Source organism: Microtus oregoni, unplaced genomic scaffold (genome assembly GCF_018167655.1).
Source record: "Microtus oregoni isolate MIOR12 unplaced genomic scaffold, Mior012 000000F_ref0000247, whole genome shotgun sequence".
NCBI classification, from domain to species: domain Eukaryota; kingdom Metazoa; phylum Chordata; class Mammalia; order Rodentia; family Cricetidae; genus Microtus; species Microtus oregoni.
This window is the reverse complement of record NW_024543059.1, coordinates 94,799,543-94,820,444: the sequence shown is the minus strand read 5'-3', so window position 1 is coordinate 94,820,444 and position 20,902 is coordinate 94,799,543. Positions and strand designations below refer to the sequence as shown.

Genomic DNA, 20,902 nt, shown 5'->3' with positions numbered 1-20,902 from the left:
AATATAAGAGAAATTTATAAATTTTGTGCCTGTGATAAAAAAAAAGCTTTAGTAGCCAGGGTTTTTACCAAGGCTACATTAATAACTTACTAGAACCCCAATGATTAATGTTAAGACTCTGACCTTTTGAAGTCATGCCTCGTATTCTATTTAAGTCTCATTGTTTTTCACATACCTTAAATCACTTCCTTAGACCTTTACAACTTGCATAAACTTCCTTTTTTTTCCCCTTCTGGAAACATCTAATCATTTGCTATGAGACATAAGGGCTTGATTGTTGAGAGCAGTCATTGAAAAGCAAGTTCTTTTAAATGAAAGTAAACATTTGAGTAACAGCATGGTAGCTTCAATTGTGTTTACACTGAAGCTTGTTTTGTGAGTTTTTCTCTCTCAGCATGAAGCCTGCCAGCAGGGTAAACCTGTCGGTGGGTTTGCCTTTAGCAGCAGGAGACCTAGTAGGTGGAGAAAAAGCAAGACCTGCTTTTGCCTCGCTATTGGCCTTTCGTCTCTTTATTAGACCATCGGGTGTTTTAGACACAGCTTCACAGAGTTAAACAAATGCAACATAAACAAAAATCACAAACCTGAAAATATTCCCCAGCATTTCCCCCTTTTTCTTTCTAAACAAAAGAGAAAAGTTTTAACTTTAACATAGTATGACTGCATACAATAAGAACAATTATCAAGTAAAGATTACATTCACAAGGTACTGAATTCCAGTTCATTTGTGTCTGGTAAATTTAAAGAAAATACTCCATAATCTACCTATCTTAGAAAATCCAAAATTGTATACCTAACTTGGGTGTAGGGTGATGAGCCCCACAAAAAGCAAAATGAATAAAATATCCCACAACCTGAGACCGAAAACAAAGGTCATGCTTTGTTATTGCTTGCTGGTTTTGTGATGAAGCCTCACTCTCTAGCCTTCTAGCTGACTTGGGAAGGCTACAGACCTCAGGCTGGTCACAAACACACAATCTTCTGTTCCCTGCCTCCCAAGTAGCTGTGGTATAAGTGTGAGCTACCATGCGCATTAAAAAAAATCTGTGGTTATTGAAAAAACAAAAAGAAAAAGCAAGACCTGGCTTTTACTTACAAAATGGACTGACCTGGCCGCTGCAGCCTTTGTGGGAGAACCTGGTGTTGGCCGCTGTTAAACGGATAAAACAGGGCGAACAATCAACACCACCAGCGAGATCTGAGAAGGAAAGTTTGAGTAGGAAGCATAAACCAGATGACGTCTGTAACAGCTAAAACGACAGGCTTACCTGCTGCCTGGACAGCCACCCTGCGATCCTCTACGGTGATCTTGATAGTGTTGTTTGGAGTAGAGGCCTTCCATCTTTGGCTGCCACACAAGGCAGTATCAGCTTTTGGCCTCTAGACTCAAAAAGTCTGAGAGATTTTCCTGTGTAGGGAGGACTTGGGAAAACTGACGTCCCTTGGTAAGTCAGAGTAGGGCGGTGAACCCAACAGTGTCCAGTGCTTGGGTGGGGGCTGGGTGGTGGGTTAGTCATGGGGGCAGTTCTTTGCCTAGAGGTTAACATTACCACATTCAAAGCAAGGCACAGATGGAGTCCCTTGCTGCCTGTCTTTGGAGATAGCCTCAGTTGCTGCTACCAGAGCTGATATTTTTGTCTATTAGGGTGTTAGGGCTCAAGAAATTCCATTTCCTAAAGTCTGCTATTTAGACAAACACCAGCATTCCCTCAGAGACAATATGGCTCCTCCATTAACCTATGTCTGTGGTGCCTATTAGCATATCAAGGTCTATGCTAGGCTCTAGGCTCCCTAAATCCCTGCTTATTTGACTCCTGTTACAGAGTCATCCTGGCGGGCATACCCCACCCCGTATTCTAAACCTCTCCGGCCCCCGAGCTTCACTGCCCCCTGTCTTTCCTATATGACTCAGCCATTTTAGCTATGGGCTCTCAGTTCTGCTCTTGGTTCTGCTTCTTGTCCTCTCGTCTGTTTCCCCTCTCTCCTCCTTCCTCTCCTTCTCTTGCTCTCCCCACCTCCTCTCATGGCCTGGTCTATTCTGCTGGCCATGTTCGGTCTGGACTCTTCCTGATGCTTCTTCTGGCTGTCCTCTCCCTCGAGTCTGTAATAAAAATGTTCTCGACCATATCTAGAAGGGATCATGTCCTCATTTTCATTCACAAGGGAGGGGATTGAGGGTTGTTAATCCGTTAAGTCTACCTGATTTCAAGCAAACTTTACTTTTCTTTCTTTCTTTTTTTTTTTTACTTGCTTCAGGCTTAGCTTTCACATATGCAGAAGGCCAAAGTTTGCCCCTGCAAATGAGTTGTATTTCTATTTAGCATGACCACAAGTGTAGTTCTGAACACATTAAAGAATATGATCATTTATAAGGTGACTGACCATTAACTTGCATGTCTCAATTGCCTTTAACACTTTGCAACAAATCAGTAGCTTTTTAGTAGATGAGGATTTTACAATTTTATCTCTGTTAAGTTTGAGCTTTATAAATTTGAATGAATGAGAACTCAAGAACAATAACAATGGCAATGGGTTTCTGATCCTACTGCACGTACTGGCTTTGTGGGAGCCTAGGCAGTTTGGATGCTCAACTTACTAGACCTGGATGGAGGTGGGGGTTCCTTGGACTTCCCACAGGACAGGGAACCCTGATTGCTCTTCGGGCTGAGGGGGGGGACTTAATTGGGGGAGGGGGAGGGAAATGGGAGGCGGTGGCGGAGAAGAGACAGAAATTTTTAATAAATAAATAAATTAAAAAAATAAATTTGAATGAAGGTTTAACTGAGACTCTTTATCATTAAAATCAAACTTTAAACCTTAAAGACAGCCCACAGAGAGACAAGGAACCTTGTCTTTCTGATGTTTAAACATTAGTGTACTTTTATAGAATATTGCAGTTTTTTTTAAAAATATGACTTCAGCCTACAAAGAGACTGGGAACCTCGTCTTTCTGATTGTTTAACAGTGCACTTTTATAGAATATTGCAGTTTTCTTATATGACTTAGTTTCTCCAAATAGCTAAAGCTTCACAAAATTAGCAAAGACAAAGGCTAGACACGTGGAGGTCAGAAGCAACTTGCAGGACTTGATTTTCTTTTTCCACTGTGGGTCGTGGGGATCAAACTCAGGTCATCAGGCTTGTGTGTGTGACAAATACTTTTACTTTTTGAGCAACATCACCAGCTTCAGTACCACTCACAGCAGAAAGGGTCAGGATAGCCGTGTTGGGAACGGGCTGTTCTATGGTCTCATACACGCATAAAGGTTTATACGCAAGCTGGGAATGCAGAGAGGGTCAGGATAACAGTGTTGGGAGTGGACTGTTCTATGGTTTCATACATACATGCAGGTTGATACGCAGCCTGGAATGCGGTTCTTTTGCCATCCTCTCAAAAAACCTTTGGAACTTGGGGATTTTCAAAGTTCAAAGTAAAAATGAGAGATACAACTGTGAAAAACCAGCACCATTTATTTCTTTAGATGAAAGCAAATCTAATTCTGTGCAGGTGTGGATGTGTTGCAGAGACAGTGGGGAGTGAAGCTGTCTAGGTTCCAAGAGCATGAGTTTCTATCACTCTCGGATTTGTCTGTAGAAGGTATTTGATTAGCAAGATTTATCGTTATTCAGGCTGGGGGCTGAAGGGGCCCTGCTCAAGGCTGGCTGGTAATAGGTGAAGAAGAAACCTACAGCTAACCCTACTAATGTAAACATGAAGGAGACATGGGAGGAACTCTGTTCACGACTGTCTAGGCACAGAAATAAAGCTTCCATACACAGTATGCCCCTCCCCAGGAAGACATTAGCTGATTTACCTGGCAAGATGCCTGGGATTTTCCCCAGCAGGCTCTGCCACTGCTCCAGCCTGTGCAGGGACAGAATGTTGACTGTGCAGGGTATTTGTGTAAGTTTGTGGGTTTCCTCTTTGGTAAGAATGCTTGCTGGGGGCGGGGTTGAGGTTTTGTTTTGTTTTGTACAGGGTTCACATTCTCTCTGTCACCTAAAGGTGCCCAATAAGCTTGCTCCTGGGAGGAAAACACCCCTTGTTTCATCAGCTCAGCATGGAGTTCTGGAGACACTGGATGCAGTCAGGTCCTGGGCACTGGCCAAGATCTAGACAGAGCAGAAGAAACTAAGTATGTCAGGAAAGTGACTAACAAAGATTCCAATTCAAATGAGAACATTCTAGAATGAATGTGGTTTAATATTGCACATATAGTAAGAGACTAAGTTAGGCTTCTTATTTCAAGAAAAAATTATATCCTTCTTTGCATTTTCCTGAGACTCCTATACAAAGTTCCATGCTGGTTTCCCCAGCATCATCATTGATTTGCTTAGGACTTTGTCCTTGCCTCCCCTGCTTCTCCCTGAAGATGTGTTCAGCCTTCTCATCCCATCCCCGCCTCCTATGAGAAACTACAGGCAACATAACGAGAGCTCTTTAGTGATCAAAGCAGGTAAAATATAGTTTAATTTTTACATTAAATTTAGTTTATTATTGCTATTTTTTATTCTGTATGTGGGGGTGTGTACATGCTACAGCACACGTGTGGAGGTCGGACGACAACTTGTGGGAGTTAATTCTTTGACAACATTTGGGTCCTGGAATCAAACTTAGATGGTCAGTTTTGATGGCAGGGACTTTTGCCCATTTAACCACCTTGCTGGTTCAAAATATGTGTATTTTAATAGGACATTTCAGAGTTCTACTGCCTTCTCCCAGTTAGATAGTTAGCTCTATAACTTGCAGACTGCTGACTAAAAATTTGGAGTGGAGAAGGTGCAGGAAGAAATACAAATTTTATGACTTATTCCATATATACTTGTGTGTGCCTACTACGTGGACACCTCCATTAAATGCAATGGTGACATTAGAAACCTGATTATTGGTGACTTTATATAAATTACATTTGCTTATTTATTTCATGTGTGTACAGACACATGCCACTGTGCTCGTGTGGAGGTCAAAGGACAACTTGATGGAGCTGGTCCTCTCCCTCCACTCTGTGGATTCAGGGTCCAAACTCAGGTCACCAGGCTCAGAGCTGTCATCCTCTGAGCCATCTCACCAGCCCACTGATGACGAGCACTTAAATGATGAAGCGAGAACAGTGCGGAGCTTACGCCTTGCACACATTATTCCATGTTGTTTCAGGGTCACAGACTCAGTGCTTATGTGTGAATATGCTGAAACACAAGCTTTCTAATTGTACTAAGTAAGTCTGGGTGTTCAGAGACTGACAGTGGACAGAGACATGGATGTCAAATGGGAGTAGCCTTTGAACAGCTGGGATGGGTAATTGCTTGGCTGTCTTGAGATGGGTGGGAAAGGGAGCAGGGCTTAAGTGATAAGATAATTGTCTAGGAAAACACTTTTGTCACACGACTTGATTTTTTCCAGTCACATTTTCAACCTTTCAAGACCAATTTTGTTTTGTTTTGTTTTTTGGAAAGGGATTACACTTACACATCACTATTCTTCATTACAGGGAGTTAGGAAAGGAACTTAAATAGGGCAGGAACCTGGAGGCAGAAACTGATGCAGAGGCCATGGGGGGGGGTGCTGCCTACTGGCTTACTCCTCATTCCTTGCTCAGACTACTGCTTTCTTTTTTTTTAAACTTTTTTTTTTCATTTTACATACCAATCCCAGTTCCCCCTCCCTTTCCTCCGGTTCCACCATCCCCCCATCCATTCCTCAAAGAGGGTAAGACCTCCCATAGGGAGTTAGCAAAGTCTGGCACACCACTTTGAGGCAGGACCAAGGCTCTCCCCTCACCTATCTAGGCTGAGCAAGGTATCCCTCCATAGAGAATAGGCTCCAAAAAGCCAGTTCATGTAGTAGGGTTAGACAAACATGGTATGAACTCACTCATAAGTGGATATTGGATGTGAAGTAAAGGATCCCAGAGAAGCTAGGTAACAAGGAGAACCCTAAGAGAGACATACGTGAATCCCCCAGGGACGGGGAAATAATTTCCTCAGTAAATTCAGAGCATGTGGGGCAGGGAGAGAAGGGAGGGCAGAACAGGACAGGGAAGGGAGAAGAAGGGGGCAGGGAGAACATAAGGGAACGGGATGCTTGAGATGGGGGAAGGACAGAGAGGGAAAGCAAGCAAAGAATTGTCTTGATTGAGGGAGCCATTATGGGGCCAGTGAGAAACCTGGCACTAGGGAAATTCCCAGGAATCCACAGGGATGATCCCAGCTAAGACCCTAAGCAACAGTGGAGAGGTCAAGTCATAATGACCTTCCCCTGTAATCAGCTTGATGACTACTTTAAATGTCATCATAGAACCTACATCCAGCAACTGGTGGAAGCAGTTGCAGAGATTCACAGTTAAGCACTGGACCAAGCTTCCAGAGTCTGGTTGAAGAGAGGGAAGAGAGATAATATAAACAAAGGGGTCAAGACCATGATGGGAATACCCATAGAAACAGCTGACCTGAGGTAGTGGGAGCTCACTGACTTGGGGCTGACAGTGGGGGGACCTGCATAGGATCAAACTAGGCTCTCTAAATGTGGGTGACAGTTGTGTAGCTTGGTAATTTGTGGGGTGACTGGCAGTGGGACTAGGATTTATCCCTAGTGGCTTTTTGGAGACCGTATGTTTTGTAAGTTTGGAATATTGCCACCAGGCGGCAGCAGCATAATGCCTTCTTTTCTTTTCTTTCTTTTCCCTTCCTTCCTTCCTTCCTTCCTTCCTTCTTCTTTTCTTTTTGGTTAGGGAATGAGAAAAACAACTACTAAACATGTTCTTAAAAAGGAATCGATTAGATTCAAAAGTAGAGACTCTTGATTAGGAGAGGTGATAGTTCATCAAACAGCATGGCCAGTCAAGCTAAACTAACTTATAAAACTAACAAATATCTTTCATTTGATCAGATATAACCCACAGAAAATGGGAACTCCCCAAAGTTAGCATTGGAACAGGGTTTTGTTTTATATTTCCAGCAGAATAAAAGCATCCAACTAGGGATTATAAAGACCACAGGAAGAAAGAGACATCTGAAGAAGGACAAATAATTAAGAGAAAATGTCCCAATAAAGAGAGAAAATTGACCAACAGAACTGAATTTCATAAAGCTTTCCAAATGTTTGTTTCTACTGTTCTCTACAGACATACAGAAAATGATCTTTTTTTTTTGTAGTCCTAATTCAATTAAAAATTAAAACTGGCTTTGGAGATAGTGTGTGGCTTTCTCTTTCTCTAACCCAAGCATGCTTTTTAATGAAAAATCCAAAATCTCTGTCTCATGTCAGAAAAGCCAGCTGGTATGGGAAAGAAGAAAACCAAAATTAAGGGACTATTCGATTGCCACTTACCTCATAATCCTTAGTCTTTAATTTGACTCTTTAGAACTTTCCTTAAGGTATAAATATTATCTCAAAATTTATAAAATTATTATATATTTAAATTTTCTGTCTTGTTATTAATGATCTTATAGAGAACTAATTCTAGAAATAGACTTAATCTAGCTTCCTATACATGATTTCAGGCTTACGTCTGGAGCAGGTAACTAGGAACTAAGTTTGTGTATCCCAGATGTATTTAATAGATTGTGGTCCTTGGAGAAGAAATAAAAAATATTTAAATTTTCTGCAGTGAACTGTGACTATTTCTAGCAGTGATCTTTGAGGTCTCCAAGAAGATGATGGGGGCTCTGCAACAATGATTCAACCTGGATTGTGGTAATGCCACTAAGCTGAAAAACACTACCATCCGAGATCAGTTTTGACTACAAACTGCCCAGGACTACTTTGACGTAGTTACTAAGATGGCTTAGCCTCGTAGACTACTTCGGCCAGGACTTCAGATAAGCCCTGCACTTTCCCATCACACTGAGACTGGAAAACAGCTAGCTCTCCTAGGACTTGATCATTATCTCAGTTCTCACAGGGTCCTTCAAAGATTCTGTCACCCCCAGACAACAGAAAGTAGGTGGAGTGGGTGGTTTTGGGCCATTTGGTGGATTATGGATGTTTATCTTAGTTTAGGCAGTTGGCTGCAAGTTATTATTCATACTGCTCAGAGAGAAAACTAAACAAAGGAGATTTAGATTCAGGGATCTCATTCTGAACAGAAGAAAGGGGGATATAGGAATGATGGGAAAAAGGGTAGATTATTGAATCTACCTTTAAACTAAAACCAGCAACTATTATCTCAATTTTACATTAGTATAAATTTTTATATATTGATACAAATTTAAGGTTATTTTTGTTATACTGTATATATGTTTCTACTCTAGTTTAAGGTATTGTACCTATGCAGTTCATTTAACAATGTAATGCAAAATTATAGTCCTTGAAAATTATTACAAAATATTTAGGATAATTAAAAATGAAGGTTTGTAGTTAGTCATCTATAACATTCAAACTTTTGGCCATGTTAGGTATGTTTTCAAGGTTAAACAGATATATTTTAGAAAGATAGATTGTCTTCCATTCCAAGACCTTCAAAATATGACATTTGAGATGTTTTATTTAAATAAAGCTCTTCATGACACTGAGACACATCTGCTCCTGGCAGCATGAATTTACTCCAAGAAAGAATGATGGGTATCCAAGAACTTTCATATGGAGTTTGGTTTCATTGTGGCAAAGTTAGCTACTGGACAAGAAATTGTCCTTGCCTCAATTGCTGACAGTATGCTGTCCAAATTGGATAAGCAGGACACAAAAGAAAGTGACTGCCAAACTTTGTCAAGACAAGATAGAACAGTCATTTAAAATTCCTGCTTCATAGAGAAGTCTGTTAGATATTTTAGGCCTATAGGCCAAAGGTGGATGCCCCAATGTTGCAGAGGAACCTTGAGTGAATGTCCAGGTAGCTCGATGTTTCTGTCATTTGTATAGTTTTGGAAGTTGTTTATTCTGCACTTCCTGTTTATCCAGGTATTATTATATCCTTCTTGGATCCCTGATGGGGTTGAAGACTAGTTACCATTTTCTTTTATTTTTTTTAATCAAATTCAGAAAAGAAACTTACATAAGAGATGTAAAGTGTAGATGTAAGGTTGAGAGACATAAAGGCTTTGGTTGTTTTATCTAAGTAAACATTTTATGGTCTAAAATACATTTCTAGGTTGGTAATACAACTTATGGTATAAAGTGAATTAGATACAAAACTTTGGAATCACAAAGGTAGGACAGATAATAGAATATTTTCTCTGAGTTTTCCAACTAACTGGACATTGTTATTGTAATTCTAACCTGATAATTGTTCTTATTTATATAGTTTATAACTGTGTTAGAGTTGAAAACCTTTCATTTTTGATTAGGGAGGAAATGTTGTGGGATATGTATTTGCACAAACACTCTGAGACTGACAACAAAATTTACCTTGAATCACAGGGCGGAGTCAATGATTGGCTGACCAGAATTAGCCATAGAAGCTTTGGAGGATTGAGATGGGGGCACAGAAAGTATTAGGGAGAGACTAAGACATATATGAGGTTTTTTTTTTTTTAGATCTGAGAAACCTGGAGAGGCAGGGTAAATATATCATTCCTCTGTTACCCTTTGGGTCTATGAGGTTTACCCCAATATCTGACTCCTGAGTTTTATTTAATCTTATAACAATGTAAGTAATCACTTCATACATTGAGGGGAGAAGTAGCTGAGAAGGCAGACTCTAGAATTTGGGGTCAAATTTGATGGGTAACAGGAGCCAGCAGACACATGATCCATACATTACCTTATGAGAATAAAATCAGTGCTTGGTCAGAAGGGTTGAGTTCTGTGGAAGGGGATTTATATATGCCAATCCTGTGATTTTGGCACTAGATGAATGAAGAAAAGAAATAAAAACAGAGGACATGACTGCTCCTAGGTATGGTGGAGAAGGTTTATTGTTGATAAAAAGGAGATCACAGGGCTGGAGAGATGGCTCAGTGGTTAAGGGCATTGCCTGCTCTTCCAAAGGTCCTGAGTTCAATTCCCAGCAACCACATGGTGGCTCACAACCATCTGTAAAGAGGTCTCGCACCCTCTTCTGGCCTTCAGGCATACAGACAAAATATTGTATACATAATAAATAAATAAATATAAAAAAAAAAGGAGATCACAGCCAGAGGCAGGAATATCTGGGAGAGTCCAGAGTGAACACAATCCTGAACTGAGCCTTGAGAGGAGAGGGATGAGAGGATAGGGAAGAGCCAGATCAAGAGGTCAGGAGTATAAAGGATAGACCAAAAAGGGGGCAGGTAACCAAAATGGCTGGATTATACAGGGAAGGGGAACCCAGCCTGGATAGGAGAAGTTTAGGGTAGGGTATGTTAGCCAGAAGGGTTCTGTAATAGGCAGGGACTCAGGGATGCTGGGAGAACCTGGTGGCCATGTCTACTTTGATGTGTTAAATAGACACCTATTTAACAGCCAGTGGATTTTTTTTTTAAACTTTTTTGGGACAGGGTCTCTCTACACAGTCCTGGCTGTCCTGGATTCAGTATGTAGTCTAGGAAGCTGTCTGCTTCTGCCTCCCAAGTGTTTGGATTAAAGGTGTGTGCCACTGTGGCCAGTTGCTGTGAATTCTTATTTCATAACCTAACAGGTACTCGTAAACCTTCAGGGGCAATTTAAAGAAGGGGCACACCTAACCTCCTTGTCACCTTGCGGAGTCTCTCTCAGACTTCAGCTTTGGTGTGTGTTCATTCCTAGGATATACCCATTGCTTCTCACTCTGCTTGATACTTAGTAGGAACTCAGCACACGGACTAAAGAGGCCATGTCACGGGGAATTAAAACTTTTTGGGTTATTTGAGTTTTGTATGTCAATCTAGGAAAGAATAGAACCAGAAAATTTTTATTCTATACCAGGGAATTCATAAATCTTGGAAGGACTCCCCTAACATAAATGTTGTAACTTGAATTTAAAAATCCTATGTCTTGGGGGCTCAAATTCTATCTACGACCTTGACATGTACAGACTAAGATCTACCTAGTGACGAGACAAGTGGTAGAACATTCAAGACTGGTGCCTGAGAATTGAAGGTAGTGGTTAAGGTATCCCTGGGTATTTCTCCAAAACGAAACTACGTGACTGGACACCCAGCAAGCACTATTAGACCACAAACAAAGAGACAGGGTAGGAACATTCTGGACCAGTCTTTATGTTTTTGTAGGGTGACTGTGAGACCCTCGCTCCTCCCTGGATGCCGAATTGGCAGACAAGAGGGCCCAAGAAACCCAGAAGTGCAAGGGCAGTCCCATTCTCAGTTCTGGAGATTCTGCAGTCAGGAGAACTCGTGAAGACAGTGCCTACTTCTCAATTGTAAAACAGGCTAAAGTAGGCCACACGGTTCCGATGTTTTCTAAAGTCCTTGTCTGTGGACAGCTGCAATAAAAGAACATTGTATAGTTCAGTATCCCAGAAAGAGTCCTCTTCTTCTGATCTTCCTGACTATGATGTGGAACCTCACAGTATAAAACCTGTGGCCCAGGTAAAGCCCAACCCAACAGGAATTGATTCGACATTCATGATAACTGAGAACATTGTACTCTGGAGTTCATCATGCTAGGAATTGGCTACTTGGAAATTTTCGAGCAGTTGGTCAACATCTTGATGGCAAGGATTATATGTTTAACTATATGTTACCCATAGATCCTAACACATCCATCCATATATTAGGCATTTAACAAATATTTATGGATTTAATCCTAAATTCCACTAGGAAAAAAAATAAACCTAGAATTACAATAGCAAACCCAAACTAAGTATATATTCTATGTACTGTATGAAATGCTTTTCCATATTATCTGTTAGTTAGCTTTACAACAAGGCCAGATAAATTGTATTATTAAATTCATTTTAAAGATAAGGAAGTCAATACAAAGAAAAGGCCTAAAGATTACACAGAAAAGCAACACTGGACCCCTGTTTGAAGACAGGTAGTACTTTCCACGCTCTTACTCAGAATACTCTCCAGCTCTCCAGTGATCTAACACATGCGATATGTCAGAAAGAACAATGAAGAAGGAGTCATGGATGTGGACTGTAGCTGACCAGTCACTTGATCGTTACTGTTCTCAGCATCTTCTTAAATCATATAGGATATTTCCCCATGTCTACCCTAAGGAATTAGCAGGTGCAGGTAATTCCTTATCTAAGGATCAGATGAAAATGTCATAATTATCTATAAAAAGCTAACACAGATGAGTTTCCAAAACTATCCTCACATTGACATACACACAAAATATAAGTTCACAGGATCATGAACTTTTCAAAGTTTCCTTACAAACTTCTGGTTAAGAACAAAAGATAATACAGGATATAGTACTGGACAGAAAGATGTGTTAGCAGCCAATCTTATTACCTCAGCTTTTAGAGTTCTTTTCTCTAGACATGGAACCTGACACCAGTCTGGAGATCCAAATTTCATTGGCCAAGCAATCTTTGGGGGTGTCTTCTTCTCTGGATTGTATGTGCCAGGGCTAGAAATAAACATACAAATATGGTTGATGATGGACCATGAATTTCACCCTCCTTGGGAAAAACAAGACTAACCTCGTCAGGCAAATTTGAGTGTCATTTCCCATTAGTGTGTCTCTAATTAGGTTGCCAGTGTTAAAGAGAACCAGCCTCAACATCCAAGCAAAGGGCTCAAACATATTTCTATAACTCAGTATCCTTAGCTGAAAGACCAGAGATCTCAGTTTTCGTGAGTGCTAGGAGATCCACCACGGTGATGGGTTAGTACTGCCCACAATTTGAACATGGTGACATACATGCAGAGACAACTTTTCTGCAATCTAGGGAGAAGCAAAGCAGAACCAGTTACTTTGGCTCTCAATAATGAGATTATTTGTGAATTGCCTGTGTTTGTAAAGCTGTTGTAGACTTTACTGTAAGGAATAGTTTATATCTATATAGTTTAATCTATAGCTATAGAATCAAGACTAATGCTTAAACTTCCTTAACAGAAGCTTGGAAAGGTAGCTTGCATTCTCTTGGATTTCTCATCAGTTAGGGAAAGACTTTGATCATTTCCCCTGCAGTTGCATATTGAGAAGGTTCATCGGCATCTAGACTAAACCCCACTGGCTTACAAGGACCAGATATTCTAGCCCGCCCCCCTTCTGTGTTTACATTTCCTCCCTTCTCACTGTACCCTAACCGTGATAATGTCTTTTCTATCCTGTCAAATTTCTTCTCAACTTAAAGAATTTGCACTTGCTGTTCTTTCTGCCTGGGATGCTCTGACTCCACATAACAGATTAAGTCACTTTACAGGACTGGTTTAATCTATTTGCTCAGATCTCAGGCCAAGTGACACTTGCTGAGTGCTTTTCTTAGCAACTTTAAACAAAGTCGCCCTCCAGCTCATCAGTCTATCACATCACCATTCTGCTCTAACGTCTTCATAGGACAGCACCAGTTCGCCACAGGGTCTGGTGTGCTCATTACAGTCTTAGCTTATAGTTACTGTCCTGAGGGAACTGTCACTTGGTTCCCTTCAGTCTTGGAAGTGTTATAGTTTGACTGATAAATTATATGGTCAGTATTCTTATTACTGTTGGTATTTGCTTGAGTATTTAATTCTGATTTCTTTGGCTCTAACATGTACTCTCCAAGAGAGCAGGATCTCTGTTTGGTGGGCACATTGAATTCTCTGTGGAAGCCTCACAAGCACCTGACACTTTAGTAAATGTCTATTGAATTAATAACCAATTCTACAACTCTAGAGTACCAGAGAAATGAGAAGTTAGAGGTCACATCTTTAAAGATTTAGCTTGGAAAGTTTGGACGTAATTCCTGCTTTATGTACTTCTTTCTTATGGAATGCACAGTAAACAGGAGACATACCCAGGATAAGAAGCGCCCTTAACTTCAGTCCTAAATCGAGGCATCATGACATTAAATGGAGCAAAGCTTTGTTTGTATTTCTCATCATAAGTACAAACTTTCTGGTACATTCCTGGATATGGCGTCACATCCTGTAATTATAAAAGGATTGTGTTAGAGGTTGATAAGATACAATCTATATTATCACAAAGTATTTAAGGTAAAGCAAAACAATCATTTCATGCTCTTTATAAGTCAGCTACAGTTCAGGGTGTCAAAGACGTAGAAATAGGCCTAAGTAGCCAAAAACCTAAAGATGGTTGTGGTTTATACACGCGCGCGCGCGCGCGCACACACACACACACACACACACACACACACACACACACTATGGGTAAGGAATCAAAGCAAGTTGGTCCAGTCCATCTCTGGGAGATTTTTATAGTTAGTATTGCTAGTCCTTGACTGTTCAGCAGGAGAGTAGGATCATAGCCAGGGGCTGCAGCTCAATGCAAGCACATTGGTCTGGTCCAGCCTAGGCTCAGAATTCATCAGTAAAAAGGAGAAAGATAATGATTTTGCTTTTGCTCACAATTAGACTTGAAATCCAGCTAGACACAGATACACACACAATGAAAAAGTTGGAATTTGTACTTTAATTGACAAGATAGTGTGATGTAAATAAACATGGCTTTTCTATTTTAACTTTAGGTTATTTTTTATTTTTTTATTTTTGGTTTTTCGAGACAGGGTTTCTCTGTGGTTTTGGAGCCTGTCCCGGAACTAGCTCTTGTAGACCAGGCTGGCCTTGAACTCCCAGAGATCCGCCTGCCTTTGCCTCCCGAGTGCTGGGATTAAAGGCGTGCGCCACCACCGCCCGGTTTAACTTTAGGTTATTAAAGCCCTGTCCTGGGTCTGTTTCTTCAGTGAACTAGTTTCCACTCTCCCCAGGTTACTTCCTGCTTGCAGTGTTAATGCCTCAACCTTTTATGTTGCCGCCTGGACCACCTTACAATCTCTGAACGTTACCTTGCTGACTGGCTGAAACCTCACTGCTGTCCTGGCTCCAAGAGCATAACCTTTCGTACTGGCTGGGATCCGAGACAGGTTGTACGCCAAACCATTCCACTTCCAGTGGAAGGAAAAGAGGGAAGGAGGGGAGGAGAGAGAAGAAAAACATCAGTAACACAATCGTAAGCGGGGTGAATTTAGAATGTCCCCATGTGAACTTCTCTGCAAGCCATTGCTGTTTTATTTTTCTTGTCTTGATTCTTATATAGTCAAAACTGTACAGTTAAACAAACAACACAAGTAACTTTGCAGAGAAGTGTGGCTGGACAGATGAATAAATTGAGTGTCTGTGAATCCCAGTGCCTTCCATCTTCAGAGTCCTGTAACAGCTGAATTTGCTTTTCAGGAAGAGGCAGCCCGGAGACTGAAGAAACCGACATCAGCCCATAGGGATGTGGGGACCCAGAAAAAAAAGCCACACATAGAGTAATTTTTCTACCAGAACACATGTGTATCCTTCCATAGGAAACTGAGGGGGAGGAGAATACTCACATCTGTTTCTGAGTAACACCCAGGGCCTGTGTGGGGCGATCCCCTAACAGGGAGAAACTTGTTCCCCAACCAGGTTGGGGGGTGGTAGTGAGGAAAGAGTTTCCTCTGCTGACGTGTTCCAAAGGAGTAATTATCCGCCTTCCCTAAAGATAAAAAGAAGAAACTCCAAGTGAGCACGTGGGTGGAGGGAAGCATGGGGGCAGGTGGATCGGACGGACCCGGCTGCTAGCTCTTACGTGAACCAAGCGTAACTCCACGGAACGAGGGGGCGAGCTGTACTTCCTCCGTGTTCATCTCTCCTGGTCTTCCCACCCTTCTCCCGCTTTCTGTTCTGTAGTCCTCTGCTACTCTCCTCACCTACTCTGCTAAAGCACATCGTGCACCTACTCGGGTTCGCACTGTGTACCGCGTTGCCAAGGGGACGTAGCGGCTGAGAGCCAGAGAGGTGGAGCCTAAGGCTGCTCTGAGTGCGCCTGCGCAGTAGACGGCCCAGCGCGCCGGTCACTTCAGAATTGCTCCCTAATTCAGTCTCTGGATTGAGGGTGGAGCTTGCTAGGCACCAGGTGGAAGGGCTGCGTGGGTGAGAGGGTGGCAAGCTTCTTCGGAAACATTCACGAGAAATGCAGTGCTGTAAAGGTAGGGGCTTGGGGTTCAGACCGCCCTAGTTCTGAACTAATGGGACCAGGAAAGCAGAAAACACGCAGTAACTGTGTTGACAAGAGATGTACAGCTGAACATTGGCAGGAGCAGAGGGGATGGAGGCCCGGGAGGGGAGTTGACAGCTAGGTCTCTATAAAGTCCGTCTTAGACCCATTTTTCTTTTTCCTCAAGCCAGAGAGAGAGAGAGAGAGAGAGAGAGAGAGAGAGAGGGAGGGAGGGAGGGAGGGAGGGAGGGAGGGGAGGGAACGTGTGTGTGTGTGTGTGTGTGTATGTGTGTGCACATCCAATTGCATGTGTGGCATTTGCAAGCAGGCGTCTATGGGAGGCCAGAAGAAGACGTCAGATCTGCTGGAACTTTTGAGCACTGGGAACCCAACTTGGGCTCTTCGTAGCAGTTGTCGGCCACTGAGCTACCTCTCCAGCCCAATTTTACAGATGAAATGAAAGTTTCTTTTTCTTTTCTTTTCCTTTTTTTTTTCAAGTGAAAGTTGGGCCCCTTAGTACAGACCTTTTATCCCAGCTATTCAGGAAGCTGAGGCAGGAGGATCACAGGTTCCAGGCCTTCTTTAGCTGCAGAGTGAGTTCAGTCTGCAACTTAAAGTGAGGACTACCTCAAAAGGAGAAACGAAAGGAGGGCTGGTGATGGCGCTCAGACCTGGAGAGAGTGAGTGCCCAGGATGCGTGAAGCCCTAGGTTCATTTCCCAAAGCTACCAAACAAGGAGAATGATGCTATTTTGGAAATTTTCAAAATCTTTTTCAGTTGACACATAATTATAACTATTCATACACTGTTTCAGTATGTGTATATATTATGTGATATTCAAATCGGGAAAAACATATCCATCTCTCCAAACATTTGTCGTTTCTGTGTTGCAAACTTTCAATTTCCTGTCTTCTGGCTGGAGAGAGCATTCTTTACCTAATCTTCACTGAGTGATGCCCTTGGCCAGTATAACAGATTTATATAAAGTTTAAGAAAAGCAATGGGATGCAATGGAACAAAAGAGGACACTAGTAGGAACAAGGTCTGGCCTTTATCATTATCATAATAATGTTGGAAAGGTGCTTTCTTAATTTTGATAATGTAACCAATACTGTGAGGTACTGATAATGGAGGAAACGGTAAAAAAAATTGTGAGAACTCTCTCTGTATATTCTATAATATTTTCGAACTGAAATGAAATCTAGTCTGATCCTAAAGAAATAAAGACAAAGAGAAGGAAAAGCATATCAAGGAGGCACATCACTCAGCTTATTCTGTAACACTTGCAAAATCCTGATGGTGGTATTTGCATTATAAGAAAATCTTTGTGAACATAAATAAAAAGAAAAAAATGAAAAAATTGAACAAATAAAATGCAATCTGTCATTTCATGACCAAGTTGTAGAATTCAAGGTTTGCTGTAAAATTTAAAAGTAAAACAAATATAGTTTCTTATATTAACTAAAATGTGATTATCTCAGTAGATAAAATAGCACAATACCTCATAATTTTAAGCATAAATCTTATTGTAAATTAGGATAAACTTCCTCAATCTGGTATTATTAATGATCAACATGTACAAAATGAACTTCATGATGAAAATATAAAAAATGTTAATCAGAGATTGGAAATGAGGCTTTTTACACACACACACACACCAGAAATAACTGTATATATATGTATATATATATATTACAGAAATAACAAAAAGGAAATACAGAATGATGAAATATATAATCATTTGGCTGCCATGAGAGTGGACATTGGTAAGACATACCAAAGCCTGTGAGTTTCCTGAGGAGCAGGATGATGGTGCAATACAAGAACGTTTTCTGTGACAATTTTTTTTTGATATATCAATCTAGCTAGGCTATAGTCTCTGATTATTTCATTAAAATTTTAGGATTTACTGTGAAGAGATTTTGGAGATATGATTAAATCCCTCATCAGTTGACTTCCAGTAAAGTTTATTCCTTGTAATTTTACAAGGATGGGATTTTAAAGGTACCATTGAGAGACAGGGTACAGTAAGGGAAGAAAAATTCCCTTACAATAGCATCAATCTGTGGAGTGATTGGCCTGCCTACATTTTTTATTTTAACTTTTTTCATTTTACATACCAACCCCAGTTTCCCCTCCCTCCCCTTCTCCTACCTCCCACCTTTCCCCATTCCACCCCTTAGAGTACGACATAAGGCCTCCCTTGGGGAAGTCAACAAAGTTTGACATGCCAAGTTGAGGTAGGACAAAGAACTCCCCAACCCTGTATCAAGATGAGCAAGATATCCTACCATAGGGAATGTTTTTCAAAAAGCCAGTTCATGGTCCCACTGCCAGAGGTCCCCCCAACAGATGAAGCAACATAATCGTCACCCACATTCAGAGGGCCTAGTTTGGTCTCATACAGTTTCCCTAGCTGTCAGTCCAGAGCCTATGAGCTCCCACTAGCTTGAGTCAGCTGTCTCTTGAGGTTTTCCCCATCATGATCTTGACCCCCCCCCCTTTGCTCATATGATCTTTCCTCCTCCTCTTCAACTGAACTCTAGGAGTTCAGCCCAGTGCTTGGCCTGCCCACATCTTGGACTTGCTTAGCCAGCTCCTTCAATCTGGAATGCACCTAGGTTGAGGATCTTCCTTGCAGATATCTTTTTAAAGACTGTTAAGCATTTGAATGGCAAGGACAGACTTGATTGAGAGACAATGCTGAAACATGACAATGGAACACAGCATAAGTTCCTGGAGAGGATCCTAGATGAGATAGCGTTATGACAGTTGGAGGAATTCAACAGCACGTGTACGAATTTAAGGGTAGGGCTGCCCTGCTGCTGGTTTGCAGAGCAGAAGTGCCATACAGATGAGGTCTCTGTATCTGCTAGGAGTTTCACTGGAGGCTTTCAGGAGGACTGGGTACCATGTCATAAAAAGTGTATTCAAAAGAAGACACACACACACACACACGAGAGAGAGAGAGAGAGAGAGAGAACACAAAACATCATTATACAATTGAAGAATTGGGATGAAAAGGTTGTGCAACTCTTCTTTAGGTTTGAAATTGTTTCAGAATAGTACCTTGAACAAAGAGATAGCATTTAGAAAATGAGAAGGCAAGCTACGATGTCAGAGAAGACAATGGCAACAAGGCATTGAGCATTTAATACAGAACCACTAAAATGTGTGGCCACTGAGTGCTTGAAACATGGCTAGTCCAAGTTAGCTAAGCTGTGTTAGTCAACACTCTTTAGTTGTGAGAAAATGCCTACAGAAAGGAATTTCAAAGGAAGACATGTTTGTTTTGGCTCATGGCTTCAAGCTTTTAGCTGTGGTTACTGAGCTTTGCTGGGTTGGGCCTGCACAGAGCAGGATGTTGTGACAGACCACGTGTGGAGAGCAAAGCTGTTTGCTCAATGGCAGCAAGGAAGTTGGGGTCTGGGGAGTAGGAAGCAGGGACAAGTTATATACTTCAAGGACATGCCCTCAATGACCTACTTCCTCTAACTAGACCCTACTTCTAAAGTTTCCAAAACTTGTCTGCAGCCCATCAAGCTATGAAGTCATGGTTGTTTAAACATATCCATGAGATCAGAGCCCTCATGATCCCGTCAGCTCCCAAAGGCCCTGCCTTTGAGCACTACTCATTGAGATCAAGTCTTCACAGGAGTTCCCAGGTAATGTTTCAGGTCCCAAACATAGCTGTAAGTGAAACACAGACTATATTTTAAAAACACACTGAACAAGATGTAAACTATCTGACTGAGTTTTGTGTTGATTACTTATTGAAATGAGAGTGTTTGGGGTTAAATCAAAACATGATTAAAATGAACTTCTTGTGTCTTGTTCTTTTAATTTGGCTACTTGAGAACTTAAAATTATATATGCAGCGTGTGTTGTATTTTTGTTGGATAACTCTGACCTAGAGTTAATAAAGTATTGTTACAAAGTAGTAAGGAAATCAGTTCATTTAGTAGAAAATGAACATGACTTGGGTGCCAACTTCACAAAAAAAAAAGAGCATTCACATAATTGGCAAGTATATAAAAGGTACCACCACCTGGTGATGGTGGTGGCGCACGCCTTTAATCCCAGTACTCGGGAGGCAGAGGCAGGTGGATCTCTGTGAGTTTGAGGCCAGCCTGGTCTACAGAGTGAGTTTCAGGACAGCTAGGATAGCCAAGGCTACACAGAGAAACTGTGTCTTAACCCCCCCCCCCCCCAAAAAAAAAGAAATAAAGAAAGAAAGAAAGAAAATGTCCCTATCTGAGAAGCTATAGAGGCAGCCTGAGATGAGATAAACACAGGGTAACCGAAAGCCTCAGGTGGATAAGAACGTGAGACAGTGGAAACTCCAGTCTGAACGTCTGGTGGATGTGATGGTTTGAATAAGATGCCCCATCAGTGTTGGGCATTCGAATACTTGCCCCCAGTTGGTAGCGTTTGGGGAGGAATCAACCTTGTTAGTGAAAGAATGCCACTGGGAGAGGACTGTGAGGTTTCAAAGACTCAGGCTGTTTGCTTGTTGTTTGTAGCTTGAAATGTGCTGTGCTTCAACAGCCTGGGATTTCTGGTCCGCTATCATAGACTGTAATCTTTGGGAACTATAAGCCCAGATAGGTGCTTTCTTCTATGAATTGCCTTGGTCATGGTGTTTTATCACAGTAAGAGAGAAGTAGCCGACACTGGAAATGTCAATCAGTTATTAAGTTCACTCTAGACAACCGGTGACCTTTGTAAGACTGACCAATGACAGCTCTATGGCCCCCTAATTCCTCCTCTTTGGCATTTTCTTGGCAGGAATGCACGCAACTGTGCCAAATAGTTAAGAGCCACATTGGTTATAAAAGTACTAAACTAGAAACAAAAACATCCGTTGATAACAGAATTGAAAAATGAATCATGGAATAATAATCTAAAGGAC

General features: G+C 41.5%; 1 protein-coding gene across 1 annotated transcript; it reads right to left on the bottom strand.

Annotated features, from left to right (window-relative positions):
• Nucleotides 1–11,147: 11,147 nt before the first annotated feature.
• Nucleotides 11,148–15,698, bottom strand: Pifo (primary cilia formation). The gene is made up of 6 exons (XM_041648762.1): nt 15,583–15,698; nt 15,347–15,489; nt 14,813–14,911; nt 13,805–13,935; nt 12,315–12,432; nt 11,148–11,335 (listed from the first exon to the last, which is right to left on the bottom strand). The coding sequence occupies exons 1-6, from the start codon at nt 15,638–15,640 to the stop codon at nt 11,267–11,269; spliced, it is 618 nt and encodes a 205-aa protein (XP_041504696.1). The 5' UTR covers nt 15,641–15,698; the 3' UTR covers nt 11,148–11,266.
• Nucleotides 15,699–20,902: the final 5,204 nt, after the last annotated feature.